The sequence below is a fragment of the Glandiceps talaboti genome, chromosome 3 (assembly GCF_964340395.1).
Source record: "Glandiceps talaboti chromosome 3, keGlaTala1.1, whole genome shotgun sequence".
NCBI lineage: Eukaryota > Metazoa > Hemichordata > Enteropneusta > Spengelidae > Glandiceps > Glandiceps talaboti.
This window is the reverse complement of record NC_135551.1, coordinates 28,950,494-28,967,637: the sequence shown is the minus strand read 5'-3', so window position 1 is coordinate 28,967,637 and position 17,144 is coordinate 28,950,494. Positions and strand designations below refer to the sequence as shown.

The following is a 17,144-nucleotide window of genomic DNA, read 5'->3' as shown; positions in this document are numbered from 1 at the left end:
GCCCTCTATCAGTCTATGGAGGGAGGTTAAAGTTTAAATAAGGTCGAAGAGTGACCCACATTTTGATAGGCACCATCGGTATACGCTCGGCGTTTACTTCGACAAATGGCGATAAACCGTTTTTGCTACTGGATTTGGATGCAGTGATTGAAAGAGCAGTTCATGTGGCCCTTTCTAATAACAAGGACACCACTTACAACGAATTACGGTTATATCATTCAAGCATGTGTGCCATGTTGCGATTTATCCACGGCTTCCATAATCAGACTATGTGTCGTCGAATGTTGAACCCTGCGATTCGTTCCACGTCAACCATAGGACATCATGTAGATATACCTCAAACGAATGAAGCGATCAAATCGTTCGATGAACTTCCCATGCAGAAACATAGCATTCTGGAAACCATGTCACTGCCGTTGAAGGCGTTAGGAGTTGCTCTTGGCATCAGAAAGCTTGATACAAAGCCCTGGATCACGCTTTCAGAGGCCCGACAGAAATATGGTTCACTATGGAAACAAAAGTTCGGAACTCTCTCCAGGGTTTCAATCTGCGACCCGAAAGACGTCCAAACAGTTTTCAGAAATGAGGGGGAATTTCCAAATAGACTGCCCCCACCACCATGGGTTTTATATCGGAAACTAAGTGGTAAAACAAAGGGTGTACTACTCAGGTAAGCTCTTAATTTCAATAACCAATTATTCAAATAGTAATCATACAACTTCCGAATTCGAAGATTTGTGTAAATCGGCCTAGTCCAGATTTGTTATCGAGTTCCTGCAATGATTTCTGGAGACGATAAATCGACGATAAATCAACTCAAATGATTCTGATACATATAAGATTAATAGGAAATACAGTGTGACAAAAAGGGGTTTAGTCGTAGAAATTCGTATCATCTGGGACATTAATAATACAATCTTTCTTTATTGCGTAACATCATGCTTTAGCGAGCATGGTAAAGCATACAAAAATAAGTAAATAAAATACAATCATTTAGCCAACTGCTATATTTTTTACATTAACAAGAAAGTTTCCAAGAGAAAGTTTACCATCTGCAGACAAAATATGTAAAAATTTACTTTTGTTATCTAAGGAATGAAAATTGTAATTACTTAATGAAAAAGAAGAAAAAAATTTCTTTCTCTCATTTATGTAATGAGAACAAATAATTAAATGATGAAATTCATCTTCTACCATATTTTGACAAAATTTACAGAATCTTTCATCCGCAGGAATCTTAGGAGTACAACGCCTTCCTAATTCCATTTGAATGTTATAATCTGAAATTCTAAATTTAGTCACTAGTGTTCTATGAACAGGATTTTTAATATGTCAAAATTATTGACCATCACTTTAAGCATGGAATTATAACCCACCATGCTTTAACTAAAGCAAAACGACACAATCATGACAGAGTTTCACAACTTCAAGTGTCACGTGACAATGTGAGCGATTTACCGTTTATTCTGAGTGTGTTTTATGTTCATATCGAACATGAATGAAAGTCACCAATATATCTCAAGGTTAAGAGATAAGGTTAAGTATACAGAATATGGCCAATGCTGATACAGGGGTAGAAATACGTTGACACTCTTGGCCTATGTATTATATAGTAAGTTTGTCAACACAGTTCAGACTTTTAATGCAATGACCTTTGATCTTCAAAATCAAACTTCAAAGGTCGAGCAAATTCTATGCTTTGCCATAGTTATGTAAAAGCGTGAAGACGAACGATTTTGACAAAAGAACAAGTATGATGCTGTTTTGTCGCACTCGTATCAGACACCAAGAAACACCTTATACTAGAGAAATAGAGAGAAGAGAGGCCACGTATAAACACATATAAGAAGTCTGACCAAAGCCAAGATTCAAATAAATAAATTAATAGATTGTTGTGAACATTTATTTACAGTACAGGGAAGGATTGGCATCGCCAACGAACTGTTTTAAATAAACGCATCTTAAGACCACGTGAGATTGCGTCATATGACGGTACTGTGAATGACGTCATCACCGATTATATACATAAAATACTGAGAGTCAGACAGGTGAATAACGTTGTACCAGATATTGAAAAGCTTACCTTTACTTGGACACTTGAATGTGAGTAAGCTTGTAACTATTATTTGTCAGTTAGGTTTTTTTGTGTGTAAAACGGAGTCTTATTTACAAACTCATGTAATACTGTCTAGTGACCGATTCATTGCTTTTCCGTGTGTGATTTTAAAATGTTGTCACAGACAAGTGGCAAATTGTACCAATCCCCCATCTCTGTTTAGATACCATTTTAATTCCCTAACAAGCATGTCCGGTTCCCTATCTAGGATGGAAATGTAAAAATCGCATGTGTAAACAACCTGACTCCACATCCCTGAACAAGACCTGAGGGCTTATGTTGAAAGCTAATATATCCAAGTATTTGGGAGCACTATATAAGTTTAAATTTATTTGTAACTATGCGTTTACCTATGAGTTGACAAATAAGTCTTCGTCATAAAATATACCCTGCTTCCCTTAAGGAAGGTAAAAATGAGAAAGACTTATTGAACTATAGTAGTATATGCAAGATTCCTTGCAGTAATGTGTGATTTGTTGTTGTTATTGATGTATGATTATCACGTGTGATTATCTCTGCTTCTCTTTTCAGCGGTATGTGCTGTTATCCTGGATAAGAAGCTTAAAATGTTAGCCTCTGACGAACCACAACCCGAAGCACAAACTTTTATCCAAGCTGTCAATGATATGTTTGATTCAACAACTTGGGCATGTTATTTTACAGAATTGCAGGCAAAATGGAATACGAGAACATGGAAAACACAGCGACAATCATGGGACACACTCTTTAGTACAGGTATGTGTTAAAGATTGTTATTCATTACTTGCACTTTAGTTTAGGTTACTGTTGTGGAACAATCCATCCTAAACCTAATGAAACAAAGATAACAGCTCAGGGATGGTTTATTCAGAAACAAATGGCCACCAGCCTCATTTTTTAAACAAAACAAAACAAAACAAAACAAAACAAAACAAAACAGACAAAATGAAATCGTGAGGGCGCAATATGTGTTGTCCAAACCCTGTCAAATAAATCTGTCAATTTACATTGTATTGTTGACCATTCAATTCAAAGTAAACAGTTACATGACACAAAAGTAACATACTAGAAGTTTATATGAGATTAATAAATTTAACAAATGTGTATGAAAGGTTTTATAATATCTTGGAATGTATTTCTCTCTGAGTTCAAAGTAAAGGGCAGACAAGACAGAAGTGAAATTCAACTTCTACATATTGGTTTCACAAACAGCGCAAATTCCTACTGTGTAATTAATGATCGGTTTTGATGCACAATGAATGCATCAAAATTCTTCGTAGACATAGAGCCTCCAAGTAGCAACCCTTGTCCACAATTTTGAGATGACAACTCCTGCTGAAAAATTGACTTGAATTTCCTGTATGAGTCAACTTTAGGAAACAACGATAAAGAACTGTACCAGATTTGGCTGTCAATGTCTTGACAACGCTGTATAAATATGTTTACAACGCTGTGAACGTTCCCCACTCCTTGATGAAACCATACTTCGCCCACACCAAAAAGGAAGAATATCAGTTTGACATCATGATAGGCATGTGATATTCTTTGTGTTCTCATATCAATTATGGCTGCGATGTTTATTCAGAAGGTTTGGTTACTATGCAATCGTACATACATATATACGGTCCAACTAATGACAACCTTGTTCCATATTCAGTTAATCGGTGGGCAGATGAATGCATGGACAGGATTAAAGAAACGATGGCAGAAGAAGGAAGGAATGAACATGAGGCGTCTAATATGATAGAATACATGGTTTCCCGAGGAACAATGTCACCAGGAGAAATCGTGAGCAGTATCACTGAGCTAATGACGGCAGCGACACATACAGTATGTAACTAATCTTCAAACAGTTGTTTTGAATCATAACAATAGACAGTGGTTAGAGTACATGCTGGTTAAGGATCTTGCCTTAAATCCTTGTCTTGATAAATGTTCTGATTTCCATTGCTTCATAAACGTGGATCAATGCATTATTGAATTTAATAATCAATTACCTAACATATTATACTTAAAAACACATTTACAGAAAGTAAGGGATTCAATAAGTTAATTGATTGCCAAACTTTCGAAATTGAACATGGTTTAGATAACGCAATGTTGTCTTATCATTTATCATGTACCAAGTGAAGTTTGCTAACACAAAGATATAACAATGTATTATTTTAGTCCAATAATTATACATATCGTATGTATATCAATAATTGTACATATCGTATGTATATCTTATAATTAGATACTATTCCGCAATTTATTTCTTCGTTCAGCTGAGGAAAACATGTGACATAAGGAGCCTTGTCAACACGAGTCAAAGACGAGTATTAACAATTCCCTTTTCTTCATGAAGGAAACAATTATGGTAGATAGACCAGGCGTATAAACCCAGTATTTTCTGTGTAACTAAGGGCAATTTGGTTTGAACGTGATATAATTTATATTGTTAAAATCTTCATATTTGTGACAGACATCTACTGCAGTCCAGTGGAATTTATACAACCTAGCTAAACATCAGCACATACAGCAATCATTATACGAAGAAGTAAGCAGGGTTGTTCCGCAAGGTGAATTGCCATCGGCTAAACATATAAATGAGATGAGATATTTGAGAGCAGTTGTCAAGGAAACATTAAGGTATGTCTTTGATTAAGCTAAAACAGCATATTTGACTAATGTAAACCTCTTTAGAAATATATCCACGGTGAGCAAGCCTACAAATAGTTTATGTTCAAATGAAAATTTATCTGTGTTGGTAATGGGTTGCATTAAGCTGTTGATCCAAATACAAATTGTTACCTGAAATCTGTTGACAAAGACTGAAGTATGCAGTCGAAAATTTCTGTTGACAAAGACTGAAGTATGCAGTCGAAAATTTCAAGTAACAATTTCAAGTTTGTGTTTGCATCAAAAGCAAGTATTTTATGTCACTACACTGAATGTCCCCTTTTTGCAGATTCATATTAATTTTGCTTATCACCTAGTAAATATAGCTTATGAAATCGTTCTGTAAATCAAACCCAAGTTAACAGTTTTAAACTACTTGACTACTGAAGATTAATATCTACACTTTATGCATATTTGGTATTTTACATTTATTGAACATTGATATTTTATTGAACATTTGGTGTCTTACATCTTTTTCTCAGGTTGTATCCTTCAAGTTTCAACTCTACACGAGTTTTGGATAAGGATATTATTTTAAAAGGATACCACATCCCAGCAAAGGTGAATGGAACAAGAAACGCTTTATGGATTTTTTTAAAATGGAATTTTATGGATTTTCAATGCTTTGTATTAATAATGTACTTCTCTGTTTTCCTTTCTTTCAATGTCCAATATGGTAGTTATACTTGGCAGTTTGACTTAGTTGAGAAGCTTGTTCATTTGAAGAACTGGTGGGGACTGTACAACAGATATGCTATTATATACAAGTTAGGGAGTTAAGGGTAGACCTAGGTTAGGAATAAAAAAAAATAGGATTAGACACCCCAGCATAAACCTAATATGCATCAATGTATGCAATGAGTAGACATTTAGAATATGTCCCATAAAGTATTATGATATGTAAGGCCCACATCCATGTTACTTTTGACAAGCACATTTTGATTTTCTATTGTAGACAACGCTCACACTACAGACATGGTTAATAGCAAGAGATCCAGAATATTTCAAGGACCCACATGAGTTTAAACCAGAAAGGTGGTTACAGAGAAGGAAGAGACAACATAATCCGGAAGAAAACTTTCATGTTTTTCTATCATTACCCTTTGGCTTTGGGACTAGGATGTGTATCGGTGAGTTTTACTTCAATGTTGGGTGAAGAAAATTTAGCATTTGGCAATTTACTTAAACTGTCCTTTATCAGTGTTCCTGTGTCTGTCTGTCTGTCTGTCTGTCTGTCTGTCTGTCTGTCTGTCTGTCTGTCTGCCTGTTTGCATTCCTGCCTATGTACTTGCACCATCGATAAAGGTGTGTGTACATAATGTATGTATGTATGTATGTATGTATGTATGTATGTATGTATGTATGTATGTATGCATGCATGCATGCATGTATGTATGTATGTATATATGTATGTATATGTATGTATGTATGTATGTATGTATGTATGTATGTATGCATGCATGCATGCATGCATGCATATGTGTCTGTGTGTGTACACACACAAACACATATAGATGGTACTACTTGGAGGTTTATTTGACAACGATATGTTTACACAGGAAGAAGAATTGCAGAATTGGAGTTACATTTGGTTTTAGCAAGGGTAAGTGGTTATAGCAAATAAATAGTTTTACTGAAGCAATTGATACAACTAACAAGATTATTATTTGGCTATTCCAACTCGGCATATCAAGATTATACCTTGAATTCACTGAGGTGTTTTCACAGGGATACTATATAGTGGAGTTATCAGCTGTGCTTATTGCAGTGAATTTATCAGGAAGTGAAACATGTGCCATGAAGTTTGCCGAGGGCTACAGGTTGTGTGAACCTCTATGTGTTCATGTACCTTTCAATGATCAAAATTCTTTTACTGCAAGGTTAATTCAAAAATTGATTCATTCTTTCAATAAACAAAAAGCTGACATGTTTTATATATATGTATGTGTGTGTGTGTGTGTGTGTGTGTGTGTGTTTTAATCTGTTGTAACTGGGGAAGGGATTATGTCCTGCATGGAGACTTGTTATATGTTATTGCTTTAGGGTTTATCGGATTGGTAGGTCCCTGTTAACCCATAACTATGTGACTGATGCAGATTACAAGGATTTTGTCCTAACGAAAAGCTTAATTTCTGCATTTCTTCATCAAGTCTGCATTGGAATTGTTGTTTGTATTTTAATCATCAACTCTGTAACACACTACAGTGTATAGTAATATGAGCTATATTACACATGTATAACCATTCTCCAATGGTGTACTTTTTGCTTGAAATGTATGATGTTCAGTGGCACAAAATGGTCACTCTTTGTAAAGAGTTGATTGTATTCACGAGTGTATGTTGCAAAAAATAAATCACGAATGTCAATTTATTTCTAAGGCAAGACAGCACGATGTGATGTATTGATACACTTCAGATGACATCAATAGTAGCATCAATATCTTCTTCAATGTCCTATGAATGTTATCAACAAATCACCTGTGTGACTTACATCATCTCATATTAGCATAAAGGGGTATTGATAGAGTATAACAGATTTATTCATTTCATTTACAGATAATTCAACGTTTTTCACTTGAAACTACAACTGATGTTGAACCTGTATTGAGAATTATTGTGCATCCAGATCGACCACTTAATTTAAAGTTTATTACCAGAGACGAATTATAAACTGTGTCACCGATTTTCATTCAAACATTCACTTTACCAAATACTTGTAATTTGCAAATAATAATGTAATAACACAATTTAAACACAAATATAGACAGTTAAAAACACTGGATTTACTTATTTTTGATTTAAGAAGTCTTGTAAATATGCCAGTTGGTTACAGCCTAAGTATTAAGTGAGTGACTGGCGAAATTCTGTTAACAAACAACCAAATGTTGGTGTGTACAAGGAAAAAGCACAAAAATATTTTTATTGATCAAATTATTTACTAAGTACTACATTTGTAGAGGGTTAAATCACAAGGGTATGATTTCCATACATGTATGGAAATTCGAAGTACCTCTATAGATATGATGTATTTGTATTTACCTTGTCTCTACACTTTGTTCCTGTGTATGTCAATGGGCAAAGTTTGTAGGACAACTTTAAAAAGACTATTACTTTGCAGAAGCACATTTAAAGTTGTAATGTTATTAAAGATTAGAATTGAATAATTTTCATTCGAACAAGGAAGGACTTTGAAATCATGGTATAATTTCAAAAAAGCAGTTATCAAGAATTTTTACCGTTTTTTCCAATCTTTTCATTGTTATTGACCGAAAAGGAACTAATAGTACAACGTATTTATACAAAAAAAAGACAGAATACGACTGATTACTAAATAATTAGTAAAGGTTCTACGTTGTTATGAAATATAATAAAATACAGATCCCCACCTTGTCATAGTCATGGATTCTGAAATTGTATTGGGTTTAATGTGTGATGTGTTGTTTTGAACTGGGGTAAATTATGATATTGGAAATAACTCCTAATACAGTTCAACCCTAAATTGGTCGTTCAGTTACATCATTATCATAAAATTATGAATTTTGATTCTATGATACGAGGATGTGATTCCTAAATGAAATTAATTTTATTAGCGTATTACAAGAACGTAATCTTGTCAAACTATAATAGCAAAATTTCTTGACTCGTAAAATGTCTCTCATAACATCATTTGAAACTACCTTATTATGAATGATGTAAAAAATCTACGCGTCTAGTTAGTACGTTGTCATAAAATCACACCAAATAAAATCACAGGACATTTTGTTAGATGTAATGGACGCTCACAGTATAAAACACGGACAGCCAGTGCCAGAGTTCACGTTGTATGGGACTTTATAGAACTGCACATCTATTGTAATGATATTACTAGGTCAGACGATGGTGTAGTTTTTTAGTATCAGCTCGTGTTGTCTGTTTATAATATGTCCGCCACATAGCCACAAACACTGCAATTAATAATGTGGTTGTTTTTATTATGCGCCTGTACAATCATATAGACTGTAATGACGTCATCGGTCTGGGCTTATTATGAAAAGGTGGTTTGGCCCGCGCCCACACAACGGCTAATCTGTCAGTCTACAGCTAGTCAACAAAATTTATCATGTTATTGTACCAGGGAACGATCAACCGATAAACCAGGTCAGTACACTACCACAGCTGACATGAACATTGTACTTTAACATAGTTTCTGATCTAGGCCCAAAGTCTATCAAAATGTGGTAACTGCCATCATGATTTCTTGTACGAATAGAAGTCTGATCTAACTGCAACCCTTTGATGTATCGAACTAAACACCCAGTATTTAATTTCACAGATTGACAACGTATTGTAAGGATAGACGTCTTACAAACACCTTTTAATTTTTATTTTTTTTTGGTGGCGGTTGGGGGGGGGGAGCTGAGTAGAGTTAAATGGCGTGACACGCAAACCTGCCAATGCGTTATGATTTGACGTCAACATGTACACTAAAAACATTATTGTATTGGCTAAATTCAGTTGCAATGAATAGTGTAAAGGATGAATATCTTCAACATATTATGTGAATAGTCATGTAGACTAAATAAACTATCGAATGTAGACTAGCTTCGATCAAAGTACAAATTATATATACTCGAATATGCATACATACATACATACATACATACATACATACATACATACATACATACATACATACATACATACATACATACATACATACATACATACATGATACATGCAATCGATATATATATATATATATATATATATATATATATATATATATATATATATATATATATAATTTAATATCTAGCTGCTAATATTGAGTGAAAAGGGAATCCAGTAATAGACATGTACAATTATTATTTTCATCCCGCGATTTGTCTTGCAAAGTATCCAGATTACAAGTTTTTGCAATTTAGACTTTGTTTTAGTAAATGTTATCACACAAAGCAAATAATGAATATTCATACAGAATAGACCCGTCAAAATATTAGGGGAAAAGTTATCATGTCGTTGAGTTCCGCCTGTTACGTTTCACCTTAAAATTAGTATGGGGAAGTGCTTGGGGAAGTCTCTTGCTCTCTCCTTCGTAGTACAATGGCCACTTCATGTAATGTTTACTTCCTGATATGCAAAGTATAAAGTACCTGTCTGAGAGTAATATAAACACTGACACAGACGATTCCCTCCCAAGAACATACTGACCTGAGAAATGTCGAGACTGTGTTACGGGGTACTTGTCTCTCACATTGTTCGGATTTCAATGTCTATGTGCACAGTGATTTTTGTATATTGTGCCGTCTTTGCCGGTGTGTGGGTAGAGTTTGACCTGAGTAACACCTTTATAGGGGAGAAGTTTAGATTCAACTTGTGGCGACTGTGTCGGTTAGCAGTACCTGCTAATAACTTGTCATGTGAATGGTACAACGATAAACCAGGTGATTTGTTTTTATCTTTTGTAATAGTGTGTGTGTGTGTGTGTGTGTGTGTGTGTGTGTGTGTGTGTGTGTGTGTGTGTGTGTGTGTGTGCGGGGTGGGAAGGAAGACGTGTTTCTACTTTGTCATTGACTCTAATAGACAAATTGAAGTTTACAGGTATTGATGTTAGAAAGTTAAAGTTGACCTTCATGGTCAATCTCACCACATTTCACTGCTCAGTGGGTCGATACAGATTTCCCAGATATCATTTGAACCACTGTTTTTTGTATCACATAATTGGGCATTTACTGATAAATTAGCAATTTTGTTTGTAATGAAATGAATAGCGGACGAACCACAGCTCTGTTACCATTTATCGTTTCTATTTAGGCCTAAATAAATTGTTTAGTTCCGGTTACCCGACCCCACCTAGCTTTTCACTGCCGACCCTAAACTTTTTTTACGTATTCGAGAAAAAAATAATAAAATCACAAAAAATTGTGAAGTGTGATAAGAAATAGTGGATGCGGAAACTGCCATCAACTTAAAAAGATACTCTAAAACTGTTTTTCCAATCTGTAATGGCTTTACATCTGACAGGATGAAATAAACAACATATAGACCATTTAGAAAACAATGGAACCCTGACTAACACAGAAAAAAAATGATAGAATAAAATTGAAAATCTACCTACCCCAATTATTCTAAAATTGAGCGTAACCGGAACTACACAATTTTTATTAGTTCTTATGAGGAAATGGTCTCACAATGAGGTCAAGCCCGATTTTCTAAAGTAAGGTCTATTTCCTGATATAATGAAAAAGGTACTTCTAGTAATGTAAACACGTACTATTACTTGAAATCAAATGAACTTCAAAAGTTACTACGACTAGTAACAGTAATTTTCACATACGTGATATATTTGGGGACAGATGGGAGACCACCTTTGGTTTGGTGGAGGTTCACTGGAATACAACCTAACTGATTGGGGTACTTCTTGGTTTGATGGAGGTTCATTGGAATACAACCTAACTGACCGGGGTACTTCTTAGTCACGTGTGTATGTAACATACAATCCTTGCTACCCTAATCATAAAGTCATCTGATAAATTTGGTGAGCTGAAAGGTGTGCAATTAGGAATTAAATTTGCTTAGTAGAACTGACTGAACTAGATATACGTTGTAAATAACAAGGACTTGGAATCTTAGTCTTTTCCCTTCATGGTTTTAATGTTACATTAAATTTATTTCTGTCTCTGACTATAAACTTGATTTATATTCATTTCATGCTTTTCCGTGTCCTTCTTTAAGTGGCAGTGTTGTTAGAAATTGTTTAGTCTGTGAGATACACCGTGTCCTGGTAATGGGAACAGAACGACATAATGTATCTAGACAGTCTCTTTAATCCATATTACATAGCTGTAATGATTTCCTTCCCCCCTCTGCTATTCTCCCCCCTACACATGTACATGTATGTATGTATGTATGTATGTATGTATGTATGTATGTATGTATGTATGTATGTATGTATGTATGTATGTATGTATGTATGTATGTATGTATGTATGTATGTATGTATGTATGTGTGTGTATGTGTGTATGTATGTGTGTGTATGTATGTATGTATGTGTATGTATGTATGTATGTATGTATGTATGTATGTATGTATGTATGTATGTATGTATGTATGTATGTATGTGTGTGTGTGTGTATGTATGTATGTATGTATGTATGTATGTATGTATGTATGTCTGCATGTATGCATGTATGCATGTATGTATGTATGTATGTATGTATGTATGTATGTGTGTGTGTATGTATGTGTGTGTGTATGTATGTATGTATGTATGTATGTATGTATGTATGTATGTATGTATGTGTATGTGTGTGTGTGTGGATGTCTGTATGTATGTATGTATGTATGTATGTATGTATGTATGTATGTATGTATGTATGTATGTATGTATGTATGTATGTATGTATGTGTATTTATTGGGGTGCGTGGAAAATTGTATAATTCTAAATATACTATAAATGTAAGGAGGAGAATAGTATAACTTATAATGAACAAGATTTTAAATGTTACTGTTTCACTGTAAAATAACTGCCATAATTAGCGGTGACGTCACGTATTGAAGCTCATGTATCAACTTACGTAACTTATATTTTAACCAAAACGGTTTCACACTTTCAATTCATTCTTGTTCTTTCTAAAATATAATCATTTGCCCGTGTATATTACATTTTGAATTTTTTTCTCGATCGATCGATCGATTGATAGATCTATTGCTTATTACTTCGCCTACCTAGCCTGAGTGAATGGCTGACTGGCTGACAAATTGATTGCTCTATTAAAGGTGCACAAGCTGCACCTATAGATATTTTGGCGTTACGTTCAGTAGTTGTTGTTTCATATTAAAGGTTCTCACATTATTGTACTTACTGAAGCATACTTAACCACCACTTGCAACTGACTGAACTTAAACCTGGTATTAGGATATAACTCATAAATGATCTGATGATGTAATTTATATCATTAGTATACCGCCCTCTAGTGTCCGCTTACTGTTGTACACTTAACCATAACTTGCAATTGATTGAACGCAAACCTGGCATTGAGATATAACTCATAAATAATCTGATGACGTAATTTATCATACGTACAAAAAATGTTCAGGAAATCTCTAGTATGCAATCAACTGTTCTAACAATACCAAAAGACAATTGTAATGTTATAAAAACATGCAATGACATTATGTGGTTTTATTTTAACTACTTGATTGAAAAAGCTTATAATCTCAGCTTGAGTCACTTTAATTACTATTCCTTCACTGAATAATTGCTTGGTTAATTGATTGGTAGTTTCTTCTGAGCCCACGATTTATCTATCAACTGAAAAATTAACTGATTTTTGTTTATTTCTAGGAATGTTTGGTACAGCAGCACTACTAATATTGAACAAACACGTACCATACCTTATTATCGATAAACGAACCCATGGTATTGGAATTACAGCATCGTGTCTGTGTTTCATCTCCATGCTACCATACGTCGTCACACATTCTCAAAACCATGGAACTTCCGTCTCAAAGACCAACAGTTTTGTTACAGATGAAGAAAAGCCCATGCTTAATGATGATGATAATGATGATGAGAATTGAAGAGGAGGGGGGGGGGGGGTTGATGGTACCTAAAAATGTCATGATCAATAAGTTACTTCAGAATTCGTACACCGAATAAGTAAACACTTAGGGAGTCTTCAGAAATTACGAGGGGGGGGGGGAATCAAGCCCGCTCTGTTGTGTACAATGTTACCCTCCCCAATTCCAATTTGTAAAAAGTGCCGCGCCCTCAATTTCCTTTCTCCAACACAAGACCCTCGCCCTGCTGCCTGTTGAAATATTTCAAAACTATGGGTTCAGTTGCTTCCAGACGTGAAAATGGTCGAAAGTTTCAAAGTCAATGGCAAAGATGCTACGATAAACATTCCCACCCTACCACATCACCCCAAATATCTTAACACACCGTTCACCCACATGCCAGAATGATAAAATAATGCAGAGTTAGATACTACAATGATTTAAAGTAAAATGTGACCCTCCCCTAATTCCACTTTCTAAAACATGTCCCTCTCCGAGAGCGAATTTGTAAAATATAAGCCTCTCTCATTACTCCGGACCCCCCCCCCCCCACCTAAGCACCTGTAATTACTGAAGGCTCCCTTAACCATGCAGAATACATGCATGGTATAACCAGTTGCTTAGAGTTGCCATTTATTTGAAACATGAATTGGTGTCATTATCAAAGGGTCGGCACCTTTCGATCGTTTCCCATTATATTCGGATCCTCTGAGACTGTTTATTCATGATTTCCCAATATACGATACTGTAATCACCAAAGAAAAGTAGAAATGAAAAGTTGAAATCTGTTGTGAAAGACAAAAAAACGGTAGTTAGATGTCAAAATGTTACTATTAAAACACCATCATAATTGTTACTTTTCACTCCTTTTGAGAGACGGAAATCCCGAAATTTGGCACGAAATGGACTATAATTGCTCATTAGGTAAAATGTACATCCTATGGTTATCAAAGGATAAGTACATTTTACTAAATGGCCAATTATTATCCATTTTCGTGACAAATGTCAGGATTTCCATTTAAACAATATCAATAGATGGCTAAGTAATTGTGAAAAAGTGATGACATGTTTAGTAAAAGTTAAAGTTGCAGACTAAAGTTTTTTTAAAAACTTACTGACCATTTGAAGACAGTAAAAAAATTCTTCTAGGACATGTGCTAAAAAGTCGTTGTATTATGTGATGTATTATAAGTATGAAAAGAGATATACAAAGGTAAAATTCCCAGGTACAGGCCAAAAGTATTATTCTCATTTTAGCTATAGTATTATATATTTTGCGGAGTTACAAACTAATTTTAACCATTTATGTGTAGTTTTTCGATGGAATCCACTTTTATTCCATGTTAACATTATTTATTTCAAACAAGTTTTCATTTATTTGAGCTTATTGTTTTATTTTTCGTCAAACTTTCATCAACTTTGTCACATATAGTTTTTGTCGCACTAACACCACCATCGGCATGTGCGTGTTGAACTTCCTTCTGTCCAACTAAATTCATCACGAGTTTACGGTTTGTCTATATGTATATATTTCACACTCTTTCATAGCTCTCAGTATCGCCATTAATCAAAATACAAATATATTTAGCTTCGTTTCTGATACCGTTAGCTAAGTCATTCCTGCAATTGTTCCGATCATTTCTGAGCATTTGTGAGTGTTATCATAGGTTGGATTTAACACCGACGCCATTTTTTCTGAGTAGTAGCAATAACTCGGAAATAGTGAAAATGGCAGTTCTTGTTTGGCTATCAGATAGGCAATATTTTTCTTTATTTAATTTTTCATTTCTGCTATTTTGTTATCACCATTTAAGTACTAGTTATACCAAGGGTTTTCACCAAGGGACTGGCCACCGCTGGTTTCACTAAATAATATGTCTTTGAATTCGCTCGAACGTGTGTCACCGAAACGGAGTGTTCCATTAAAGTTTGTTTGTTTTTCAACCAATTTTCCCCGTTCCAAATCGAAATCAGACTTCCCTTTCGAGGATTTACAGTATCAACGCCATACTTTGTAAATACTGCCATCTATTAGGTACTTGCTGCCGACTGTCTTCACTGGTATGGATGTTCATCCAATCACATTGTTCAAGCCATCGTGCCATTGTTACATCAATAGATTTTCCAGACTGTGACAATTGAACTTTTCAAGCCACCACATTTGAAACGTCGCCTGTTGTCTTGATGTGATTAGTGGGTTGTTCATCATTTCCATCACTGGTACCCGGCTTACTAGCTGGAGAAAAGAAATGGCCTATATGTCGTTTTATTCATACTGGAACCAGTGGTTCTCCGCTGTGTAGGTACTCGGTCAAACTGTCATGATTTGTGGAGAGACGTTGAACTAAAATATTTTAAAATCACCAATGTCAGGGGCAAACGGGAGTAGCCATCCAATGAAAAACCAGAAAAGGGCAAATCGAAGGTGTGCCGACATAGTCATGTACAACAACAAACCTATCAGATTTGTGTACACTGCTCACGTGAATGGTTGTCCATTGTTATCTAATGGAAGTTTCAATCAAAACTAACGTCAACAGCGTTGTCTGTCTTCATATGTTTTGATACATTGGAGTCAGAGAATGTCAGTCAGGATATTTCGTCTACACTGCGAGGTATAAATTACTTGCAAGTGCGACCTTCAAAATTGCCGTTCAAATGCTGGTACGGTTTGAAATTTCACCGTTTATATACCAGAAAATTTAGAATGTCACCAGCTGAATGCCGATATTTATAGAATTCACCAGCATTGGCACAAATTTCACCGGCAACTTCCTCGGCTGCTCGGACGCGGGCGTATCGAACAAAGTAAAAACAAGATTTTCATTTTTCAAATAGTGAAAAGATTGTTTGAATTTATGTAGGCAAATTCTCCAGCATGGCTGCCTGCAGATGCGATCTTACAGCCAACCACAACATGTAACACGTTTCCTGACCAGAAACGACAACTTTCTTTTGTGTGGCCACCGCGTCTAATTACCGGAAAATGCCAATATCTTATAAACTGAAAGCTAAATCGATAATATTTTAGGATAATAGATGTGCTTTGGTATCGCAAAAGTATGTACCAAATTATATTGAATTTGAAGCTTGCATTCATGAGATATAGCCTAATTACCGAAACCATTAAGTACGTAGGTTGCTCATTAATATTCATGGAAAGTTTACTAAAACCTAATCAGTTCTTGCCATTAATCTACACATGTACCAAATGTCGTTTGAATTGAGCCAGTCGATTTTAGAATGGTGATACAGACACAGACAGACAGACAGACAGACAGACAGACAGACTGACAGACAGACAGACAGACAGACACAGACAGACAGACAGACAGACAGACAGACAGACAGACAGACAGACAGACACAGACAGACAGACAGACAGACAGACAGACAGACTTTTCACCCCTAACATATATCCTTCTTTACGGACCGAAAAAAGTGTGTGCGTATGTGTGCGTGCGTGCGTGGTGGGTGAAGAACATTATATACAATCATTTCAATATTTTACGTTCGAACAGGGTAACCAGCATATTTGAAAATTTGAGAGAAATGATGGCGATTTGAACACTTGGACTCATTTGGTCATTATAAATGATAAAACGACGTGTACTACATCGAACGATCGCAAGGAAATGAACCTCGGGTAACTTCCAATATATTTTCTTCTATATGGACCAATATATGTCTAAGATTGATAGAATTGTAGTTTTCTCGAATACCGTTTTAATTCCTATTGAAAAATACTCGTGACCTAAGGGGTTGACACGATACAATTTACGACTCGTAATGACAAAGCCTTCCAGGTTACTCATATTTTCCATGACTGAACGAAGAAAACATCGT

General features: G+C 35.2%; 1 protein-coding gene across 1 annotated transcript; it reads left to right on the top strand.

The window, feature by feature from the left end:
• The first annotated feature begins 224 nt into the window (after positions 1–224).
• Positions 225–7,948, top strand: LOC144433358 (1,25-dihydroxyvitamin D(3) 24-hydroxylase, mitochondrial-like). Its single transcript, XM_078121664.1, has 9 exons — positions 225–670; positions 1,913–2,103; positions 2,648–2,851; positions 3,753–3,925; positions 4,560–4,726; positions 5,239–5,317; positions 5,712–5,886; positions 6,316–6,359; positions 7,312–7,948. Exons 1-9 carry the CDS (start codon positions 225–227, stop codon positions 7,423–7,425), a joined length of 1,593 nt encoding a protein of 530 aa, XP_077977790.1. The 3' UTR covers positions 7,426–7,948.
• Positions 7,949–17,144: the final 9,196 nt, after the last annotated feature.

Excerpts from the sequence above, each read along its gene's own strand:
- LOC144433358 (XM_078121664.1), top strand. The coding sequence starts at position 225 with ATGTGTGCCATGTTGCGATTTATCCACGGCTTCCATAATCAGACTATG. Across the intron at positions 671-1,912 it reads ACAAAGGGTGTACTACTCAG|TACAGGGAAGGATTGGCATC; the intron begins GTAAGCTCTTAA and ends ATTTATTTACAG. Across the intron at positions 6,360-7,311 it reads TACATTTGGTTTTAGCAAGG|ATAATTCAACGTTTTTCACT; the intron begins GTAAGTGGTTAT and ends TTTCATTTACAG.